The 20,629-nt window shown below is 40.7% G+C and overlaps 1 protein-coding gene across 10 annotated transcripts in view; it reads right to left on the bottom strand.

The window, feature by feature from the left end:
• The window catches only part of GRIP1 (glutamate receptor interacting protein 1), a 327,461-nt gene that overhangs the window by 141,807 nt on the left and 165,025 nt on the right, over window positions 1-20,629 (bottom strand). Inside the window, exon 1 of one of the 10 annotated variants that reach the window (XM_069773564.1) lies at window positions 19,588-19,910. The exons of the other annotated variants lie outside the window; for them this stretch is intronic. Coding sequence (XP_069629665.1) covers window positions 19,588-19,642 — 55 coding nt within the window. The 5' untranslated portion in view covers window positions 19,643-19,910. Of the gene's footprint in view, window positions 1-19,587; window positions 19,911-20,629 lie in introns of those variants that run through there. 10 annotated transcript variants of the gene reach the window in all.

Here is a 20,629-nt window from a genome sequence, read left to right as displayed (position 1 = left end):
CCAGCATCCATCGATTTTTTTTTCCACTAAGAAAGTAGATTTGCAAGTTTTAAAATACTAAACGATTGCTTATTTTTATGAAGTTATTTACAAAAATCACACAAAATACAGATATATTCTGCGTTATTTTTCAATTGCTTTCATTTATTGCTATTTCTTTGAGTCCTAGCATTTTACAGTGCTACATTTCAGTGTTTCAATTTAGAGGATGCATCTTTAGGAAGAATTCATCATATGTGTTTCCTCTCTGCATATAACAGATCAGACCTTACCAACAACCTGAGCTTACTTCAAAACTAAAAAAGAAAAAAAAAAGGAAAAAGAAGAGCTTTGTACTTTTGCAGAAGGCGCTTGCTGCACATTCTGAATATATTTTTTAAACAAAAGACGAATGGACAAACCAAGAGAAGCCATCGTAGCACTACAACAGTGACAGGTACAAAAGGAAGAGAGAACTGCACCGTAACACTGCTCCGTTAAGCTGATACAGCTGTCTATGTATCCTTTTAGAAATGGTAAAACTACTAAAGTGGTGTAATTTAATGCAGTGTATCTTTCCTATCACGCTAATTTCCAGTTATGTCCCTTTTTGTATCTGCCCTTAAAAAGATTATTGCAGCTATTTGTTAGTTGCAGTCACTATTCTTTCAACTCCTGCCTTAAGTACACCACACAATTCACAATGTTAGGATGTGGTAGGAACCATGCACTGAGCAGAGTTAGGAGCCAGCAAATAAATGAAATACACAGTTTAAAGTTTTGGGGTGACACAAGGACAACTGCATATATCCCCCAGGAAAGTAAAGCTATTATCAGTTACTTGATTGCTCAGTAGAACTGTCCACTTACATCACAATTTGACCAAAAGCACTGGAAATCCACACCAGCACTTAATGATGCATTTAGGAAAACAACATTGCATTAATAGTTTGAAATGTGACTTTGGGTCTGTCCTCTGCCTCAGAAAAGATGTAACTTGTAACGCTGTTCTCCTGAATGATATATGCCAACATGGAACTTTGAAATTTCTATAGGTGACATGAATTATTCAGCATATGTGTGAAAATGACATTATTTTATACTGGGTGACGTGGATATTGAATGGGTATTCCCGACTGCAGCAAGACTTTAATTCCTGAAACAATTTATCTTCCACAAATAACATATCTAGTGAAAAGCAACTTAAAGGACGTCAAAACCAAATTCAATGGCAAAGGTGTGTTTGCACAGAGACAATTCCTAGTGGTTAAACCAAAAAAATCATGAGTCTGGCAATACCAATGTTTTCTCAGTTAATGTCTGTCACTCAAAGTCCCTCCCTGAACAGCTGCTTCTGGAAAGCTCATTCGCTTGCTTATACTTAAAGAAATGTCAGGACCCAGAGTCAAGGTCAGGGGTTATTTACCTTTCCTTGGCTCCCAAAATGTTAAGCAAGAAGTGTGGTCAGGCGACATGAGGCTCTGCTTATCTCCATCAGATTCATCCTCACCATGTTTGTTTCTCGTGATGGTGTAAATCCAGAAAGCCCCACGGGCAGTAGGTGGGAATTAAAGCACAGAAGCCTCACACTCAAGTCCTGAGGTGAAATAATGGCACGCCGGCTCAAAAGCAAACTACCACAACACACGATAACATTGCTACCCTAACCCTTATGAGGCTCTAAGAAAAAAAAAAAAGATAAGAAGGACAAGCATCAAACTATTTTCGCCACGTCCTGCCCTAGGCTGGGGTTGTATTCATATCTTTATCTAATATCCGGAGACAGAGGACGAGAAGAGACTGGAAACTCACTCAGAGCCCATGGGAACGGCTGAGGATGAAGCGGGGACTTGGCTGGACCACAGCTGTTAATCATGTTTTCCTTGTATTTTGTCCAATACAGAAGGCTTCACAGTTTGCATATGCAAATAGGAGCCACTCCTGCTCCTTAAGCCAAGGTTGTTTTGAGAAGGGAGACAATGACTACAGAGCAGAAATGAGTATGCAGTGTACACAGAAGCTGTTACCTTTTAACTTCTTTAATCCATAACCACAATTGCCTTAAGGGACGAAAATCAACCACTTCTACACTATAAAAATAGTATCTGCTAATTTGAGTTATCTCCTGCACAGCAAAATAGGAGACAAAATGCTGGCCTCTGTAGATGCTGGCATGTACACAAAAATCAAAGAAAACTCCTCTTTTATATTAATTATTGCTGTTATATTGCTTTAGGGTTTGCAAAATCAGTTACAGGACACATTTTACTTTGAAGACGTTCCCTCGAGTAACAAAGGAGCAGGTAATTTCCAAAAAACCTCTTTCAAAACAAAACAGAGATGATCTGAGACACAGAGCAGAGACAGGGAAACACAATTGCCAAGAGCTAAAAGCTTACAACATCCCAGCAGCTCTCCGTCAAATGACTGACCTGGAGTACAGTGCAGCAGCGAGTGATGTTCAGCAGGCCTGATGCCACATAACCATGAGGAATTAAAACTATTTCCAGATAAATCAGAATATTCTTGTCCATCCTTGGGATGAAATATTGCCACCATCCTCTTAATCGTTCCTTGCTCAAAACAAAGAGTTATACTTCTCTACTGTTATGAGAATGAACGTTCACAAGGTCAAACCCCAACGCTTTTCTCTCCATTCTCTACTCATAATGTTTTTCATTTTCCTCATAAATAAGAACACCAGTTAAAAACAAGAACAAACCAAAAAATATATTACAGGATGTAACACTGATTAAAACTATTTTTTCAAGGCATCTGTAAAATCAAGTTGGAAGAGAAAATAACAGTCAACTCAATAGAACATCACAAATATGGCCCATGGATCTGTCCCAAAAAATGAAGTTACCAATTTTCTATAATCATAGAGTTTCAGTCAAAAATATATGACTTCAGCCAAAAACCTTGTCATAACAGAAGGATGAACTCTGTACAACTTCAATGCATAAAGCGATGACTACCAATTCTCAATGGTAGCCCAAACTACTGCCTTGTAAAAACATTAACAATCCAAAATACAGCTACCTAGAAGTGCTAGAAGATGTTCTGAATAAAAATATATGAAACCGTGTAACTGCTAAGGTTTGAAGACTGACAGTTTAAGAGTCCAGTCAGAAAGGCACTTGATTTGTATAGAGGGAAAAATATATTATAAATATAACTATATAAATATATAGATACAAAAAAATATTTTCCCAGCTAGGCAGCGGAAGCGTGAATGGCCTGCATTTCGTTTCGCAGTGTCTTCCACTCCTGAGAATACTGTACTATGATGGTATTAAGATGATTACTTGAGAAAGGGCTGAAGCAAAGCCATCATTTGCCAGAATATAAACCCAGAAATTAAATTACAGCCAACATTTCCCAAGCAGTTAACATTTTAACTAAGTTTCTAAGACAGCTAAATAATACAACTAGTTGACAGATACCTGCCATATCAGTAAAATAGTGGTTTAATGCAATATAAGCCATTGTTATAAAGAAACTTTCTGACTCTTGACCAATATAACTATGTATTAGCAACTTGTTAAAATATCCACTAATAATTTATTAAGCCTTAATAAATTACAGCCAGATATAGCTGTGACCTTTAATACCGTGACATGCTAGAGAACAGAGAGTTGTTAAAAGACCAAGGACCTTAGGATAAGGTCTTTAAGTGACCACGGATGACTTAAAGAATTAAGACTACTGAATGCTATCAAAAGCCAATGCATTTCTCCAGCTAAGGTTATGTGATGAATCATCACGCCTACATTATACTGCTCCTGCAGCTTTACAGCTGGAAATGATCTAGGGATCATCCAGAGAAAGAGTCAGCCGACGACCACCCCTCAGAACTCCCCGCTATGATCTTTTACCTATCCCGAGTGCAACAGATTTGACAGGACTTGCAGAAGTGTTCTCCCAACATTAACTACCAGGTGGCTGCTCGATCCCCAGTCTATCTCCATTGCAGATAAAGATACGGCTCTCCAGTCAACCCATTAATGAAGTTCAGCTTCATTTCAGGTGAGAAGCACTGACTCAAACTTCCTTCCAAACCTCACCTGGCCCCTCTGTCCTCTGGAAAGGCCACTGCTCCTTCTCCTGTTTCAGTCAGTCCAGACCCAGATCAAGACTTCTTGCAGGAACCATTTCAGACACATTTGGTCCATGGTTTTCTCCACATTTGTGGACCCGTAACTTTCAGTCAACTTCCCCAGACATGTGTCTCGGGAAAACAGTTTTGCTTAAACTCTTAGCATTTGGCTTCTAGTATCAAACTAGCTCCCCTGACATAGCTTTCCTTTGGGTGATGCAGGAGCCCATTTAGGTTTATTTGTTGTGGTTTTATATGATGCTTGAGCATCTCCTGAAGAGGACCTATACAAAGCTATTACACCCACATCCTTAGCTATTTTTTGCAACGCTGCAAGCACTGTTTCTTTACTGTATTTTCTAGCTATTTCTGGTGCCTCTGCAGTTTAAGGAAAACTTCTTACTCTCTCTGCACCAAGATTATTCCTTCCAGCTGATACTTCATTCTCACAAATGTCTCATGGCTTGTCCTGTCACTCCATCCCAAGTTTCCCACCATGATTATCAGCGAATATTTGTATTTGAATATATACCTGCCAGCCGGCCAAGTCATCACAGGGAAGTTTGAGCTTCCTTTTAGATAAGAGCTTTCATCCCACCGGGCTCTGCTTTCATCTGCCTTACGCACAAGCCATCCCATCCCAAGTTTCCACACCCAGCTACGGGTTCCTGAGCTTTGAGTGGGACAGTGCTCCCCGCTTTCCTTCTCAGATCTATTTCTGAGCCTCACCGGCCCAGCTGAGCTCCTCTCTTCTCTTTAACCCCTTCTTCACCACGGCAGCCTTGGCAAAGAATGCTATGGACATAGAAGCATTGAGAAGACAGAGCTGAATTTAAAACCCAAGTGCAGGAAGACAGCTACTGACCATGTAAGTATTGAATTACTTCGGGCCTCATTGTCATTTTCACATGGACTACTGGTTTTGCTTGAAAAGCAATAATGTTTTAATCATGGGGATTTCTAGCACAGTAAGATGCTATTCCATGGGCAATGGATAAGTTTAACAGGGTTCCAATTTCACCTACAGGTCCCTTGCTAATACCACCACAGGGGAAAACTTAAAATCCTGAAACAAACCCAGGACTCCCAACCATGAAAGCAAATAGCACCTGCAGTCAGTACCTACATCTATCTAAGGCATCAAAGCAAATCTTTGTATCAGATCCTGTATAAAAAAAACCATCACAAGGACAACCACCCCAGCACGGGCACCACCTGTGTTGGGATGCTGAGGGAAGCGGGGACATTCCAGTGGCTTCCCAGGACTCCTGCTCCATTGGTGCGGAGGAGGCTTAAGCAGTGCAGAGAGCTCACTCCCAAGGCAGTCCAGTGATCCCCATCTCATAACACCATGCTTCATTGTTTCCTCCAAAAAGCAGTGGTTCAGGTCAGCCAGCAGCCCCGGTACTAGCACGGCCACACTGCTGATCAGATACGGAGTAGCTCCCGCTATCGTATATATAATACAACCATCGCATATATATCTCTCTAGCATTTGAAAAGCTTCACAACCAGACCCCTGACAGCTTTTCCTTACTAAAAGGATTCAGCACATGATCTCTTTCTTCTTATATCTGGTATCTGGCGCTGGAATGCAGTATGGATTCAGATTTGCAGCATTTGCACCTACAATTTTGGTTCTTCAAACTGTGTTTGAAAAGCTACACAGAACGCTTTCAAAATCAAATCTGAACCAGTAAGATCAGAAACAGAGAAATAGATTTGGATGTGCTCATTGGCACAGACACCACAAAAGGAGCAGCTGAAGAGAAGGAGGCCAAGAACAAAAACCTTAATGTAGTTCAGGATTCAAGGAGGTGGTATTAGATGAGCAAATGCCTCAGTAATATGACGAATCCATTAGCAACTCCAAATCAGACAGACAGTCCCCATGGATTTGTGTCACAAACCCTACATTTACAGGAAGACTATTCCCCTTTGCAGGAAAGGCTTACCAAGAATAAAACCCCTTGTAATGAAAACCAGCAGAGAGAATAAATTACCATAAATTCTTTGTATTTCAGCTGCATAGATAATAGTGTGGGTATGAACTTCACACTCTCTGCACGAGAACATTCCTGAATATCCTGATGACACCCTGATCGCAAACAAGGATGAAGAAGCTTTAATCCAACCACGTTCTCTCTTTCACTCACACAATCCATGTTTGCTGTTCTTCCTATCTAAGACAAAGCTGATCTTGAAATAGTAGGTCTGATTTTGTTTATCTTAACACCTAATAAAAAACACCATTGACAGTGCATACGTGTCTCCTCCTGCCCCCGTTTTCAGAAGACAAGATTTTGAGACTCCTTCTTGCACATGACTGATTTTTCCAGATACATAATTTAGATATCCACTTCATAAAATATGTAGCAGATATGTTTTCCAGAATATTATCCTGAAGAAAGAGCATTAGCTATCATTTTCCAAGTCTTTAAGATGTTTATGGAGTGAACACAACTTTATTAATCTTTTGCTACATGTTGTAAAGTTACCTTCTAAACTACTACTATGTTTTATCTATTTTAGATTTATCATCCAAATCGGAAGAACAGTGGTTATTTCTTTACTCTCATAACTTCAGATCTCAAAGAAGAATCAGGAAATTGAGACTGACTATTCGAGTGTCCTGCTACACTCTTCCTACATAAACTATGGATTAATCTATATATTAAAAATTCATCTATGCAGAGAGATCAAATTTCAATCTTTTTGCATATAGATATGCAACAATCCAAATGTGACTGGTTGCAGAGAACATAACTGTTCTAGATTTTAGATTTATCTCACTCTTCTAAGGAAATTAAAATTTAGAATTATTCCTTCCTATATTGTGCAAATCTTTTATTGTAATTATTTGGGATTTGAACTATTGCATTAGCTATAATCTCTGGTTTCAGTAGTATGATAGCCTTTGTATGTATGTGTCCACACGCATGTAAATATAGACACATGTATATTTACATAAACACATGCCCTCCATTTTTAACGATTTTCAGGTGCTCTAATATTTTCCACAACAGTGAAAATTAAATGCTGAATTTAAGTTTTTCTTGATTTCATTCACAGATTCCTTGAAAGTAGCGTGTGGACTGTGAACAGTCCACAGACCACACATTATTTCCATCTAAACCTTGGCTAAACTATTTTAACTCAAAATACTTTAACTCAGTTAAACCATCCAGATCTCCAAATCTAGATTTAGTTTCCTAAGTTACCGTGGCTTGGCAAAGCTGACCTTTTTCACCTTGTTCAGCTTATGGAAAGAATTTTCCTGATGTCACTACCCATTACATCATTAAGTTTTGGTAGAATTATATACAGGTCCTCCATCCGAGTTTGTAAATTGTTCATGATAACTTTGCAAGAGTCACTTGGTGTGATGTCTTTAGCTTTGTAATCAACATTGACCTACATTTTTCCAATCCTAAAGTTTGTTTCTGAACATAATTGTCTATTCTTTTGCTATTCACCATAATTTTTGACATCTTCAAATATTCTTCTGTTTCCATCTGTTAAGGCATAAGCTCCAGATATCACAGTATTTAAAGTCTCAAAGACAAGTGGTGTAGATACACAACACATTAGATAGAAAGATATTTTGTTCTTGGATAAGCAGCACAATGATTTTAGATCACATTACTGTTTTTCTTCTTTCTTCACAACCAATCACAATGAACCTCAAGTGTTACCAGAGCAAAAGCAGCAAAATTAAATCATACTCTGACTCTCAAACTTGGGCATATAGTGAAATCTCGATGAACAAAATAACTGAAAATATAATTATTGATCAGCTTGAGAAAATTAGTAGAAAACCGTATCAATAAAGAAAATCTGAAAATTCCAGCTAACCATGAATCACTAATGCCTGAAAAAGAATGTTTCAAACAGGTTATGAAGCTTCATCTTTTTTGGTATGCGTACACAAAAATGTCACTGTGGGACAGAGTAGGGAAATTAAGAGGAATCACCATAAATACAAGCCAGCTTTGGTCTTTCCAATATCATCCCTCTGCTATTTCCTTTTTATGGTAATACGGATAGTAGCATTTGCTGTGAAAAGATCAGAGGAAATGTCACTTACTTCATTACTGTATTACTGATTAGGATTAAATAGATGGGGGGGAGGAGCTCGTTACAGTAACTTTTTGGCTCCTGAGTAATTCCTGAGCAATACTCGAAGCAGAGAAACTTCTCACTCAATGAATGAGCGTGCAAGCGGACACATGGCTGTGCCGAGTGCTACCTTCAGTGGGACAATACACTGGAAACGTTAACTTTGGCCCTAACTTCTTCTTAGGCAGCTATCCATCAGCTTTCATCAGTATCAAGAAAATACAAATTTAAAATTGCAACAACTAAAAATCCACACACAGTCAGAGCAGATTCTTTTATTTGTAATGGGTATTTAGCTATTGGGCTCCAAACTTACACCAAATACAAAATCACCAAAAGCAAAAAAACCCTAGCGCTAATACATTTTTCCTTTTTACATGCCTGACTTTTTGGGGGGTTTAGTTTTTTCTTCTTGACGTAACCAACTATAAAATTCTCTATTTTAAAAGTAAGCGTAGCAGAAAGAAGACGCTGTCAAAGTAACTTCAAAGTTACCTACACACACGTGGTGTCCCACAGATGCACTTAAGACACCTTTTTGGTTTTTTTTTTGCTACCCAGGGCACCACTTGAACCCCTGATAAACTGAACTAATACCTCAGCTTGTTGACCTGGAGTTCTCAAACTGCGATGCATGTGCAGACACAATATGCGAAGCACTTCAAAATGGTACATAGCCCTTGTGGCTAATGCCCATTCAAGAAGGTCCAACCTCCCCTACTGTCCAATGGCAGAAATTAGGAAAAAGTTTGGAAGACAGTTCCCTAATCTGTTGGGGAACCATGAGAAAGAAATAGCCTGGATTCACTACCGCCTTTATGACCTCCTCTACCCAGCTACTTATTTGCAAAAGTAGAGCCATTTCTTTTGACAGCCAGGAAAAAAAAACACCACCAAAACACACAGTAGTGTGGAACAACACAGCAGGTCTGAAATATGCACTGAAAGTCAAACTGACTCGGCTAGAACTGTTAACTACCATTTGACATAAGGCTAACTTGAGATCTGAAATCTTGAAGACAGCTGCAAAGCTCACTACTGAGTACATCACATCCCAGCCCAACCACTCCAAGCTCTCAGTCTGGGTAAATTGTGAGGATGTGAATCCCATGAAAAATAAGGGCAGAGTTTATACTGTGATCAGAAAAATTACTCCCATTTCTGTAGGGACTAAGTGAAAATTGGATGAAGATTTTCTGTTACGTTGGACAAAGGAGATCTCCGCACTGTGCTATGGCCACAGATGCAACAAAAGAGATGCCAGTCTTACTCCCCGGGGCTAAAGTTACTCCCTCAATGCAGCTGCCAGCCAACACGGAGCAGCTGCTGTTCAATATTAGATAGCATATGTGCTGGAGAAGCGGCTCTCAGACTCGTGTTCGCAGGAACTCCTGCTGCTGGTGGTTTGGTGGCCTTGCCTGAACCATCCTGACAGGGTCCACCATCGCAGTGTAAAGACGGAACTGCATTATTCTACAAAGGGAGCTCAAGCGCTTCCCAAGGCGTAACCTACCTTCCACTTGTTCCTGCCGGCATTTGGAAGGGTGCCTGCTGCCTTGGAAGCTCTGTAATGTTGAGTAGAAGTGGCCGTCAGGCACATTTATCACTGTGTTACACAGCTCCGGAGTGAAAACGGAGACGAGATGCAACTAGACAATCTTCTGGACTGCTAAACTTCCCAAGGAACTCCCTCACCAACGCTGCACTCCTCTGCATTTTTTTTTAAAGTAATAAACCAAAACCTAACACAGAATCCCTTCTTTCTCTGTTCCTTCTCATTCTTTGAGAAAACAGCTATTAATTACAAAATTTATGTTTGTTTCTTTTTAAAGCATGCCATTTCTTTTTATTTTCAAGGAATTTCTTTTTTTTTGGTTCGGTAAAAAAGAACTGCTCATACTACATATTTGCTCAGGTTGTCATGCTTTCTCTTAATTACTAACTGCTTTTAGCTCAGGGAACAAGAACTGTAATAACTTATGCTTAGGTTCAGCAAAATAAAGTCCTGACCCACAGGTGCTATAACAGTATCGAAATATCTTAGGTTTACAGAAATTTTTGTACATGTACATAAACATGTCACTAAAGGAAAAACACATTCACCCTGTCACTGGAAAACTTAAAACACTCAGCAGTGCCCTCCTTTTGACTGCTGGGGAGAAGGCAACGATACATCAACTTAAGCCTCATAACGTGGTAGGAAATTTCATCTTTGTTATTCGTGACTGGCTTATGATATAGCTGAGAACAACACACCCACAACATCTTTGCAAAGCTGCGCCGATCTCTGACAGGTCACAACACATGCTGGATGCCCCAAAAAAGAAATCTAAATGCCAGAAACAATTTCTTCTGTCAGACAGGGCTGTCAAATTCTAGTTCATTAAAAGCATAAATGTTTCCTTGAGAGTATTGTGGATTTAAACTCTATTTTATTGGTGACATTTACCAATGCACTATGGTAATTCAGTCACTTGAATAGCTGGTATTTCTTCACTGAACATCTTCCTCTATTCACCGCTGAGAAGCTAAGGCAGAGTAAGCCTGTTAGATGAGACATTATTCCCAGTAACGCTTTCTTCCTCCACAAAATTATGCCTAGTGTTTGCCTCTTCACAATCACTCCAATCTGGAGTAATTTTACTGCCCCAATACACTTGCAGGGAAGCCTTCTTTCCTACTAAAACCATCATTCCCAACAGCATTAATAAAACCTGCAGATGAGCAGTTCAAGGGATACAATAGAGAGGTTGCAGTGGAGACTCACATAATACTTTCTCTGTAATAACAACTTTCTGGGCTGAAGCTTTCTTTTAACCTTGGCCCAGGGCCAAATATGTTGAAGGTCAAGTCTTTAAAAGTTCCTAAATATTAGAGGAGCGATGCTTTAAAGCAAACCCCCAAAAGAAGAACAGAGACAGAAAGGATGAGCATCTTTAAAATGTCATACACTCACAAGAGTGAGGGAATGACGCTGTGCCTCTGGTAGCACTCTGCTAACTCAATTTGATGATGCAGAACATCCCATTCATTTATATTCCTAATAAATTAGAAGACTAATACAGAACTTTTAACTACTTCCGAAGTTAACCATCAGATTTTCCCTTGAGGGAAAAAAATTATAAAAAAATGTTATGAACAAGTTTCTTTTTGCTCGCTACTTGCATGAACTCGGCCCTTCGGGATAGTCCTCACACAGGGCAGACCTCCCTGCGTGTCCCCCGAGCAGCCCTCTGCCCGGGGCCAGCAAAATTCCCACAGGGAACGCAGGTAGGGCAGCAGAAATGAGACTACCTGTTGTCGATTTGCTTCCAGCTGTTTGGAGAAGTGCTGTAGCCTACGCTGACGGAGAGACTCGCCCGCTTAGGTAGGGGCTGTGCCCACAGCGGGACTTTGGGCGGCAGAAACATGTCGGTACGGCCGCAGCAGCGGAGAATGAAATGCGGATGGGGTGCTACTGCCGGGAGTTGTGCTGGGAGGCAGATTAAGCTGCAAAACTGCAGAAATCTGCCTAAAAACGTAGGTATGCTCTTATCCCTGTTCCACAGAGTATCAAAGATTTAGCAGATCCCCAAAATGAGTATTTCTAAAGCACAGGAGAGAGTGAGTCCATCCTTCCCTATTGCCCCCGGGCATGCGAGGAACCAGAGCCCATTTCCACCCGAAGCCTCACCTTGCGATACATTCCTAGAACGTCTAGGTAAGTACTACTAAGTAATTGTAGACTTTAACTTTATATGGGATAAAACCTGGCCATTTTATGAAAATGTTTTAACCACTACTATTTCGGGTCCCTGTTTCTCCTCACATCGTGTGCACCTTTCCAGGAGCAGAGGCTGTGCCCTCAGCACGAGCCCTGTCTGCTTCACCTCCAGCTCCTCTCACATCCCCCTCGTTTCTCCTCTTTTCCCCACTGTCCTCTTCACTGTTTGCTCCTGCAGCTTGCTCCCCCGGCTGCAGCTCAGCTCTCCTTCGCTCGCCACCGGAGCACCCAGGGCCATGGGCCCCACCAGCTGACTGCAAAGCAAAGCCTTGCAATGTGTACCATCTCTTTTCTCCTACCCCATGCCACCTTTCTCCTTCCCGTGTTTCCTCAGGATTCGCCTCCATTCACATAATTCTGTGGAATTCAGATACTTCATTCAAAGTAATAAAAACTCCCATGGGCACCAGAGAGGCACCGCCAGAGAGCTAATTTCGTTGCAAAGAAAAATCCAGCGCTCTCATGAGAACACAAGGATGGGACTGTGATTTGGCACACTGGCAAGATTTGCAACGTCTATCCCGCTGTACCTAGGACACGCTCCCACCTAGCACTCTGCTCCAGCCTGCCTCACACCTCCTGTGCCACTCACCCAGACTGGGTTCCTGACAGAAACGAGATGCTGGAGTATTTTTGAGTCTCTGCCCTCTGACATCGTCTGCTAGAACTATTTGAAACAGCAATGACACTGAAGATAAACTCGTGAAACATTTGCAACGCACTTCTATCCTGCAGCAATGCTGATCCTCGGAAAGATGTTTGTGCAACACCCCATCCATGAGCCAGCCTAGGGTTTCATTATTTACAGCTCAAATGTCTCGCCTACATCATATTAAAACTGGCACCGCTTATCAATAAACTTCTTTTTTTTAATAACTTCAATTCATCTTTAATATTTAAAGAGCCTACAAACTGCCACATAAATTTTTTTTATTTTCCTCAGAATACTTTTGAGAGAGGTACTGCTATCCCCGTCACGCAGTTAGGGACAAGGCACAAAGTCCAAGACACAGGCTGAACTCCTGTGCAAGAAGTTCAGCAGGAACTAGCCAAGAACTTCTAGAACCCACCCAGCTCCTACAAATCCAAAGGTGCTGGGAAAAACACTCCCTACATCTTACACGTGCAACAGATATCAGAGCTGCCACATCAGATAGCAGCTACTAATATCCGAGAGATATCAGATAGGTAATGGCCACTTACTATCTCTTTATATGACTGCAGCTTTCTTTTCACACCTTACAGGCACCTGCATGCAATTATATCAGCTTATCTAAACCAGAGATAATTTCTCTGCAGAACTCTGGCCATACACACATTCTCAGACTATCAGGGCTGCAGCAGTGCTCCTCCTCCTTAAGTAGTACGTGCTTGATTTGGAAAGTGGTTTTATGTCTTTCTTTTCTGTCAAAGTTTCACAAGACTGGTTAGTATGCCGCTGTACTTTAGATCATCCTGAATAATTAATAAAGAGTTTGCCAGTTCTTGAATATATTAGCAGTGAAGAAATATTGCTTGAACTTGTGAACTGTGATCAGCTTGCTGCAGAAGAGAAAATCTTTTCTCCTCCCTTCATTACTTCTTACAACAATACGTTCAAAGAATTCCTTTGAACAAAAAGACAATATTGCAAACTACTAATACTCATTCAATATAATAAATCTACCTCTTTTGTTCTACATATACACGGCACTGGAAAGCCTAAACAGCAATTACAGAAGGAACATCTTCTTAACAAAAATTAATCTCTCCCTCTCCTTCAGCAATCATAACGCAGGCACTTACCACTCCCAAAGCAACCTTAAAACAATCCTGGCTAAAGGCGCTCTTAAGTGCAAATAAAAAAGACAGGCTGGGTGAAAAATCTAGAAGGGAAGAAGTCATGCAGTCTTCTCTGCTCTCTCATAGTCTTTGCCAACTTCAGGAACTGTTCCTAACCAGCGATGCAGAAACAGGAGTAAGGAGCCGGGGCTTGTACCCCAGACTGCCACAGACCAGCTGGGTGACACAGGGCAGGTCACGGCCACTCTTTGCCTTCCTTTTCTTTTCTGACAAACAGTCTCTCAATAAAATATATTCTGTTGTTTGTGTTGGTTTTTTTAAATACAAAACAAAAATCCAAGTCCCAAGGAATGGGATTTTTTTTTTAAATTTTTGAAATTTTATTTACTTCATTACAAACCCTAAAAGCAATGTCAAAACTTCCCTTGCTGACAGACTTGTCTACAGCTCTCCCCTGGGGACTCTCTCCTACCTCCTCGTGAAGTACGTGCTAATGGCTGTCCTTGTGAAGGGCTGCAGTGCCCAAGCTGGCCCTGAAGTTCCCACATGCTAGTGGGAAAGAAAGTTTCCAGATTTTGCTTCCACTCTTCATTCTTTCACTGCAGTTTGTTTTCCAAGTCAGAAGAAATACAAAAGTCACTTTTAGAAATAAAATGGAAAAAAATTAAGAGATGTGGACAACTTGGATAAACATGGGTTGAGTATGAAAAACCTCAAAGCATATTTCCAAAACCCCAACCAAATGCACAAAGCCAGCAAATCCATGCTGACTGTCTATTTATAGAATTTGTCAGCACACTTAGAGTTTTATGAATATCCAGAACTAATTTTAGAAAGACAGGGAACTAACCTATGTTCAAAAGTCCTTACAGATATTGTTACTTGTGATTTTTACTTCATTCGAAGCAAGCTGTTGACTCAGTTCTAGTACCGTAAACTTGTATTTTTATAAACAACTTAATGACAAAAAGAGACCACATGGTTAGAATTACTATTAAAATATTGTACAGGCTACTAACTTGCTGTCACAACCAGTGCTGATTCTCTGGAACACCGGAAAATTTCTAATAAGATACTATACAGCCTTGTTGTCAAGTCCTTAACACCATTTTAATTTCATCCTTTTAAAAAAAATTTCTCGGTTTCTTCTTGTTGTAGTATAACCTACATCCAGCTACATTCAGAATTCATGCTTTGATGCTTTAGGCCCCTAACCAATTTTTAGATAACTGATCATCTTGTAAACCGGAGCACACCATCCTGCCTTTTAGGCTTGCTTTATCTCGCTGTATTGGAAACATATCGGGAGCATAAAAATCTATGTCTGCAGAAAGGATCTGTATGCGCAGTAGGTGATAAATTATTGTGAAAATACACTATAAAGCTTTGATGGGTGAAAGGCAGACCACTCAGCTCCTTACGCTATGCGCTGTGTAACAGCAGTTGACATCTTTATCAAGAGTGCTCTTATTCTGTTTCCATTATAATAATATCCAGAATAACTTTACTGATCTGGGTATGTTAAAAAATGCATTCCTGCCTCTCACAAAGAGGCACATTTCTGTAAGCAACTTTACGCAGTAGACACAGCTTCCTAAAAGACCTGTTCTTGGGGCTAATAAAGGAAAAAACCGAACATGTCCATACATAAATTAACCACAGCCAAGGCTCTGTAATGCACTGCTTGAAAGGCAATTTTTAAACCATAAAGTGGTTAATTCAGCTGTAAACCTGGCCAGCTTACACATTTCAGCAACTTTTCACTATTGTCCTACACGGTTGTACTTAACATAATTATTGTAAATTGTGCAATTTTGATTTAGCATGTATGTATTCAATGTAAGTGATTACCACAGACTCTTTGGTATGCACAGCATACTGCTCAGTGCCCAAGGTCTTACAGAAATAAATTTTGGGGAAAAAAACCTAGTATTTTTCCACCGCACAAAAAACCACTCTACAATACAAACAGCTGTATGAAGAGCAGATTTGTGGTTGTGCTTACAACTTCAAATGCAGCATTTCCTTATATTCAACCGGTCTGAATACAAGTTACCATTCTCTCCAAGCCCAGTACTTCTCATAGCGAGATCTCTAAAAATGGCTACTACTTCAGATTCTTAATACAGCATTTGGCTTACCTTGCTCTTTTGGGATATAAAAAGAGATAAAAAATTAAAAGAATATATAAAAATTAAAAAAACCTCTTCTCAGTACAAATTTTAGTAGCTAATATAGTAGAGAAGATACCCTTTCTCTTTTCAGAACTGCTTAACCACTTTCAACATTGCTTAAAATATATATAAATACACACACACGTATATCTCCAAATACATATTGATAAACACAACTAAAAGGAGGCTGAGCCAGCAGTATTTCAGCTCAAAGGTAAAAAGCATGAGAGATTTAGGCATGAAAGAAATCAGGTAACTACAGCAGAAACTCCCACCCTCCATAAACATTTTAACTGCTATTAAAAAAACCTGTAACTGAAAAATAGCGTAGAAACAACACACTGGTGTAGGAAACAGGAGATTTTTTTGGTTCTTAACTAGACAGACTAGATTTAAATTCAAATCATGTTTCAGCATGTATGAGACAACAGTCTCACACAGCATCCTTCTTGCAAATTGCATCATCAAATAAAATACTACTTTTCTTCTATGGTTGCTTTTTAATGGACACAAATACGGAGCTTCACCTAAGTTTGGTAACATGCGATCTCATTACTGAAAATGTACTGACCTCCAGAATAAAGACAAACAAAACTGAAGTGTAATACACATTAAGGGAACTAATCTCATAGTATTTTAAATTTCCTGCATGAATAATTACCCTGCGCTTCTTGTTTGCCACCTACTTTGCCCTAGGAGGGGGTAGTTGATACAGTGGAAGCATGACGAGGACTTGGTGTGCAGCAGCCTCGGCAGATGCGGGGGTCCTGGTAGCCAGAGAGGGAAGGCGGCACGGCAGGAGCGCACGGGCCAGGGGCTGTGGTGGAGGAGGACCAGGGGTGCAGGAGGTCGGACTAGATGACCTCTGAAGGTCCCTTCCAACCCAAACCCTTCTGTGATTCTACAACTGTGCCCGTGTCCTACGGTGGGCGCAAGTTTGAGGGTAGAGGACAGAGAAGGAGACCAGTGTTCCCACCTGGATCTGACCCTGGACTTGAGGATGAGACACATGGGTTGTCACGCTGCAGGGTCTAACTCACGGCTACGGGAAGGAAGAGAAGCAGTGGGTCACTGACCCGGTTTTGGAGAGCGTGCCCATAACTATATCGTATTTTTGCCTTCAAATTCGCTCAGAACACTTGAAGATTCTCCTGCCAGAGATTTTTAAATTACAAATTAAGCGTGCATAGCAGTCCAAAGAGACACAGCTCTGCTTTTTTGTTTGGAAAGGTTAAGATGAAGCACAGGAAGAGGGGAGTGCAATTGTTGCAAAACACAATATTGCCTGAACATCTCCCTCTTGGGAAGAACTGCTTTTGGAGAGTCTCCAGTTGCCCAGGTGAGGCATTTCTTATCTGAAAGAACAAGAAATGAAGTTACAAGCTTACTTTGTCAAGACAGACATAAAACCACTTTTTGATGTACACTTAACTGCATGGGTATCACTTATTGAAAACACAAGACACTAATCAAGTGTGCAACGTACCTATTCCTTTTCACCATGGCATGGCCTGAAAGATAGTAAAGAAATGATTTGGGGGAACTGCACAAAGGTACAGGATTAGCACATCAGAAAAAGACCCCAGCAGAGACAGGCTGGGGGAAAGTACTAAAGCAAGGAAAATTGCTTTTGTAGCAAAGGAATTCAGGGAAAGCGCCAAACCCCAGGACTAGCAAGCTAGAAGGGAAGGGGATCTCCCAGCTGATGCAGCAGCAGGACATTGCCCGGTGGTGGCCAGAGTCCTCTCCACGCTAACGACGTGAAGGTCCACCCTGTCCTCAGCTAGCCTGGACGTGTTGAGCAGTCCGTAACTGGTGTCTGAGGTGCAAAAGCCAAGGCCACAGAATGCAGAAGAGTTCGCTAAAAGAACAAAGGTTTTACTCAAAATGGTGAAAATTCAGAAACCTGTCAATTAGGACAGCAGCTCCAGTCTGGCATGCATAAGGCTTACAGGAAAATATATGAACCTACCTCTAGACTGCCTTTTTTTTTTTTTTAATCGACTGTTAATAGTAAGACAAGCATAAGGCACACTACTTTAATGCAAAAAATCAATAGTATCATGCCAGTTCCTATTGGGAGGGAGTGGGAGGAGCGAGGAGTCTCAAAGGAAGTTTAGATTATTTCAAAGGAGAAAAAACCACTAGCCTGAGATCTGTTGAATGATGGAAGCATGGAAGAATTAAGATGGCTATGATGTATAAGAATATTGATTATTCCCGGGGAAAGTGTATTTAAGCAGAGCAACAACTCTCATCAGCGAGAGACTAAATTAGTGCCCAGATCTGTCTTATAAAGACATCAGCAGACAAAAAGGTTCCTCTACTCGAACCAGGAAAAGAGAAAATGCTGACTACCAACCTGACAAATGTGTAACAGAGCTACCAAAATAGAAACATTTTACACATACAAGAAAAACAGGCATTACCCAGCACAGATTTGAAACAGAAGCAAATCGACAGAGGAGGGGATGATTAATAAATATTTGAGTTCATGTGTTTTGAACAACGTCACCCCATACAGCAATCTAAAGCACAGGAAAATGCATTATATAAGTTTGATTGTGATATTCTTCTCTTTTCCCATTACTGACCTCATTGTATTACCATCTTACTCTTCCATGCTTCCACAAAATAAAATACTAATGGGTTTTGAGCTATAAAGACTAATAATCAAAGATTTCTTATTTTTCAAGCTAGGCTGATAAAAATAGTTTCATTCACATATGGATGTGTTTCCAGCTGCACAGTAATGGCCATTAAATGTTTCACAGCACCCAAGCTAAAAAACAGAAGCTTCTTATTTGCAGACACATAATGCTTCTATAATTTTGGAAGTTTCCACAAAAAAACAAGCTAAAATCCCAAACCAAACCTTTTCACACAGAGAAGGAAAAATTATCAAACAGAAAAGATTTTTTTTTTTTTTTTTTTAAAAATCAAGTTCTTTTTAGAAACTAATATATCTTCGTTTCTGAAGCGGGAAGGTGTCTTATCCAGACAGGTCTTCACATAGCTGCTTTAATAATCACACAGAACTCAGAGTAAGATGCAAGGACTATTTTAAAGTTCTCGAACAATAAAACCAGAGACTACCAAGATTTACAGTAACATAAAATGCACACTGCTCTAACAGGCAAATTAACTTCACAAGTGTGACATGCGAGTGCAGCCCTGAAAATACGCACGCTGCTATCCCTACTTCATCACATACAACAGTCTTTGGCATCTAAAGCATAGAGAGAAATAGCTTATGAAAGACATTAAACGACAGAAACTCGTCCTGGATATAGGTCCTGAATATCCCTGTCAGTTGTTCCCGGTAAGGCAGAGCATGCACTGACCCAGGAGGGACTCCTCTCAGCGGTTAGCAGAAATACAAAACAATTACAGCCCACAATAACTTTAGCACTTCATTTACAAAAAAATCCTCCTTTTTGCCATAAAAAAAAAAGAAAAAGAAAACAGGAACCTATCTTCCTAGCAGGAGCACAGCATGGGACATGTAAGGATTTTAACTGAAAGAGTCCCCACACCTTTCTGTATTCAGAGTTCTTTGTTGCCTGACAGTAAATTGGAAGGATGGTCATATTTAAAAGTACAAACATCAGGCTGTGTCTCTGGAAGGCTGCAACGGAGCCCCCGAATGAATAAGAAGGAAAGTACGTTACCTTTAGCAAGTCTCCTCAGGATTTGACATCGGCATTTAAAAGAGACAGCTATCATTCTCGCCGCCTGCCTGCCCTGGCACAGCGCGCTCAGGGCTCTGCTCGGGTGAATGCAGCAGAAGGCTGTGAATTCCTCCTCCCGCACATACCAGGCAGAAGGTAGCCCCGGCGGGGAGTGACAAAGCTTAATTCCTCTTGGCTGATGCAGAGATCAGCTCCGTGTCATCCGGCAAAGCTGTGTCATTCACTACTACCACCACTACCACCTGCACGGGGAGACCGAGGGCTTAAAAAGCCGTATTTCTTTAAAAGCTAGAAAGCATCCGACTGCACACACGGACACAGATATGAGAGGGAGCCGTTCCCCAGTCTCTCGCATTCCCTGACTGTGCGGGGAGTGATGGTTGCTGTGCCCAGCAAAGGGCCCCGTGTTTCAGCAGACGTGGCGATTTTTCTCCTCTTTCCTCTCCCTTACGGTTCCCTCTGGACACATAGGGCAAAAACACCAGGAATCCTACTTCTGGGGGAAAGGGAGCCTATTTCAAATGGAAAATATTCTAATCAAAGCATATTAAAGATTTAATCTGACAGATCTGTAGGGAAGAAGACAAGAAAAAGCCTGATTTTATCACCAGGAAAGCTTTTTGACAATTGTAGACAAGTATATTACAGCCGTTGAAGCACAGACCACAGGGGGAGGGAGAGAGTCGGAGGGAAGTGATGGATTGTTGTGTGTGGGCAGGACCACCAAGCATTTGATCACACCAAAATAAATAAAACGATGCTGCATAGAAAACACACAGTGAATCAGATTTTCTCCCCTCACTAGAGAAGACAGCAGCTTTCAGTACACCTGAGAATTTACTTCACCAAACGCTGCACCATTTGTAAGATTTTGTAAGATTTCTTCAGCCCACCAGGAGTTTTGCATTCTCTTATGCCTATTCAGACAGAAAATTAACCTGCTTTTACAATTCATTCAGAAAATGATGAAGTAGCACACACTGCTTAAGCGAGAGCTCCATCCCACCTTTATGGAGCCAAA

The sequence above is a fragment of the Haliaeetus albicilla genome, chromosome 28 (genome assembly GCF_947461875.1).
Source record: "Haliaeetus albicilla chromosome 28, bHalAlb1.1, whole genome shotgun sequence".
NCBI lineage: Eukaryota > Metazoa > Chordata > Aves > Accipitriformes > Accipitridae > Haliaeetus > Haliaeetus albicilla.
The sequence above is the reverse complement of the archived record's forward strand: the minus strand, read 5'-3'. Positions and strand labels throughout refer to the sequence as shown.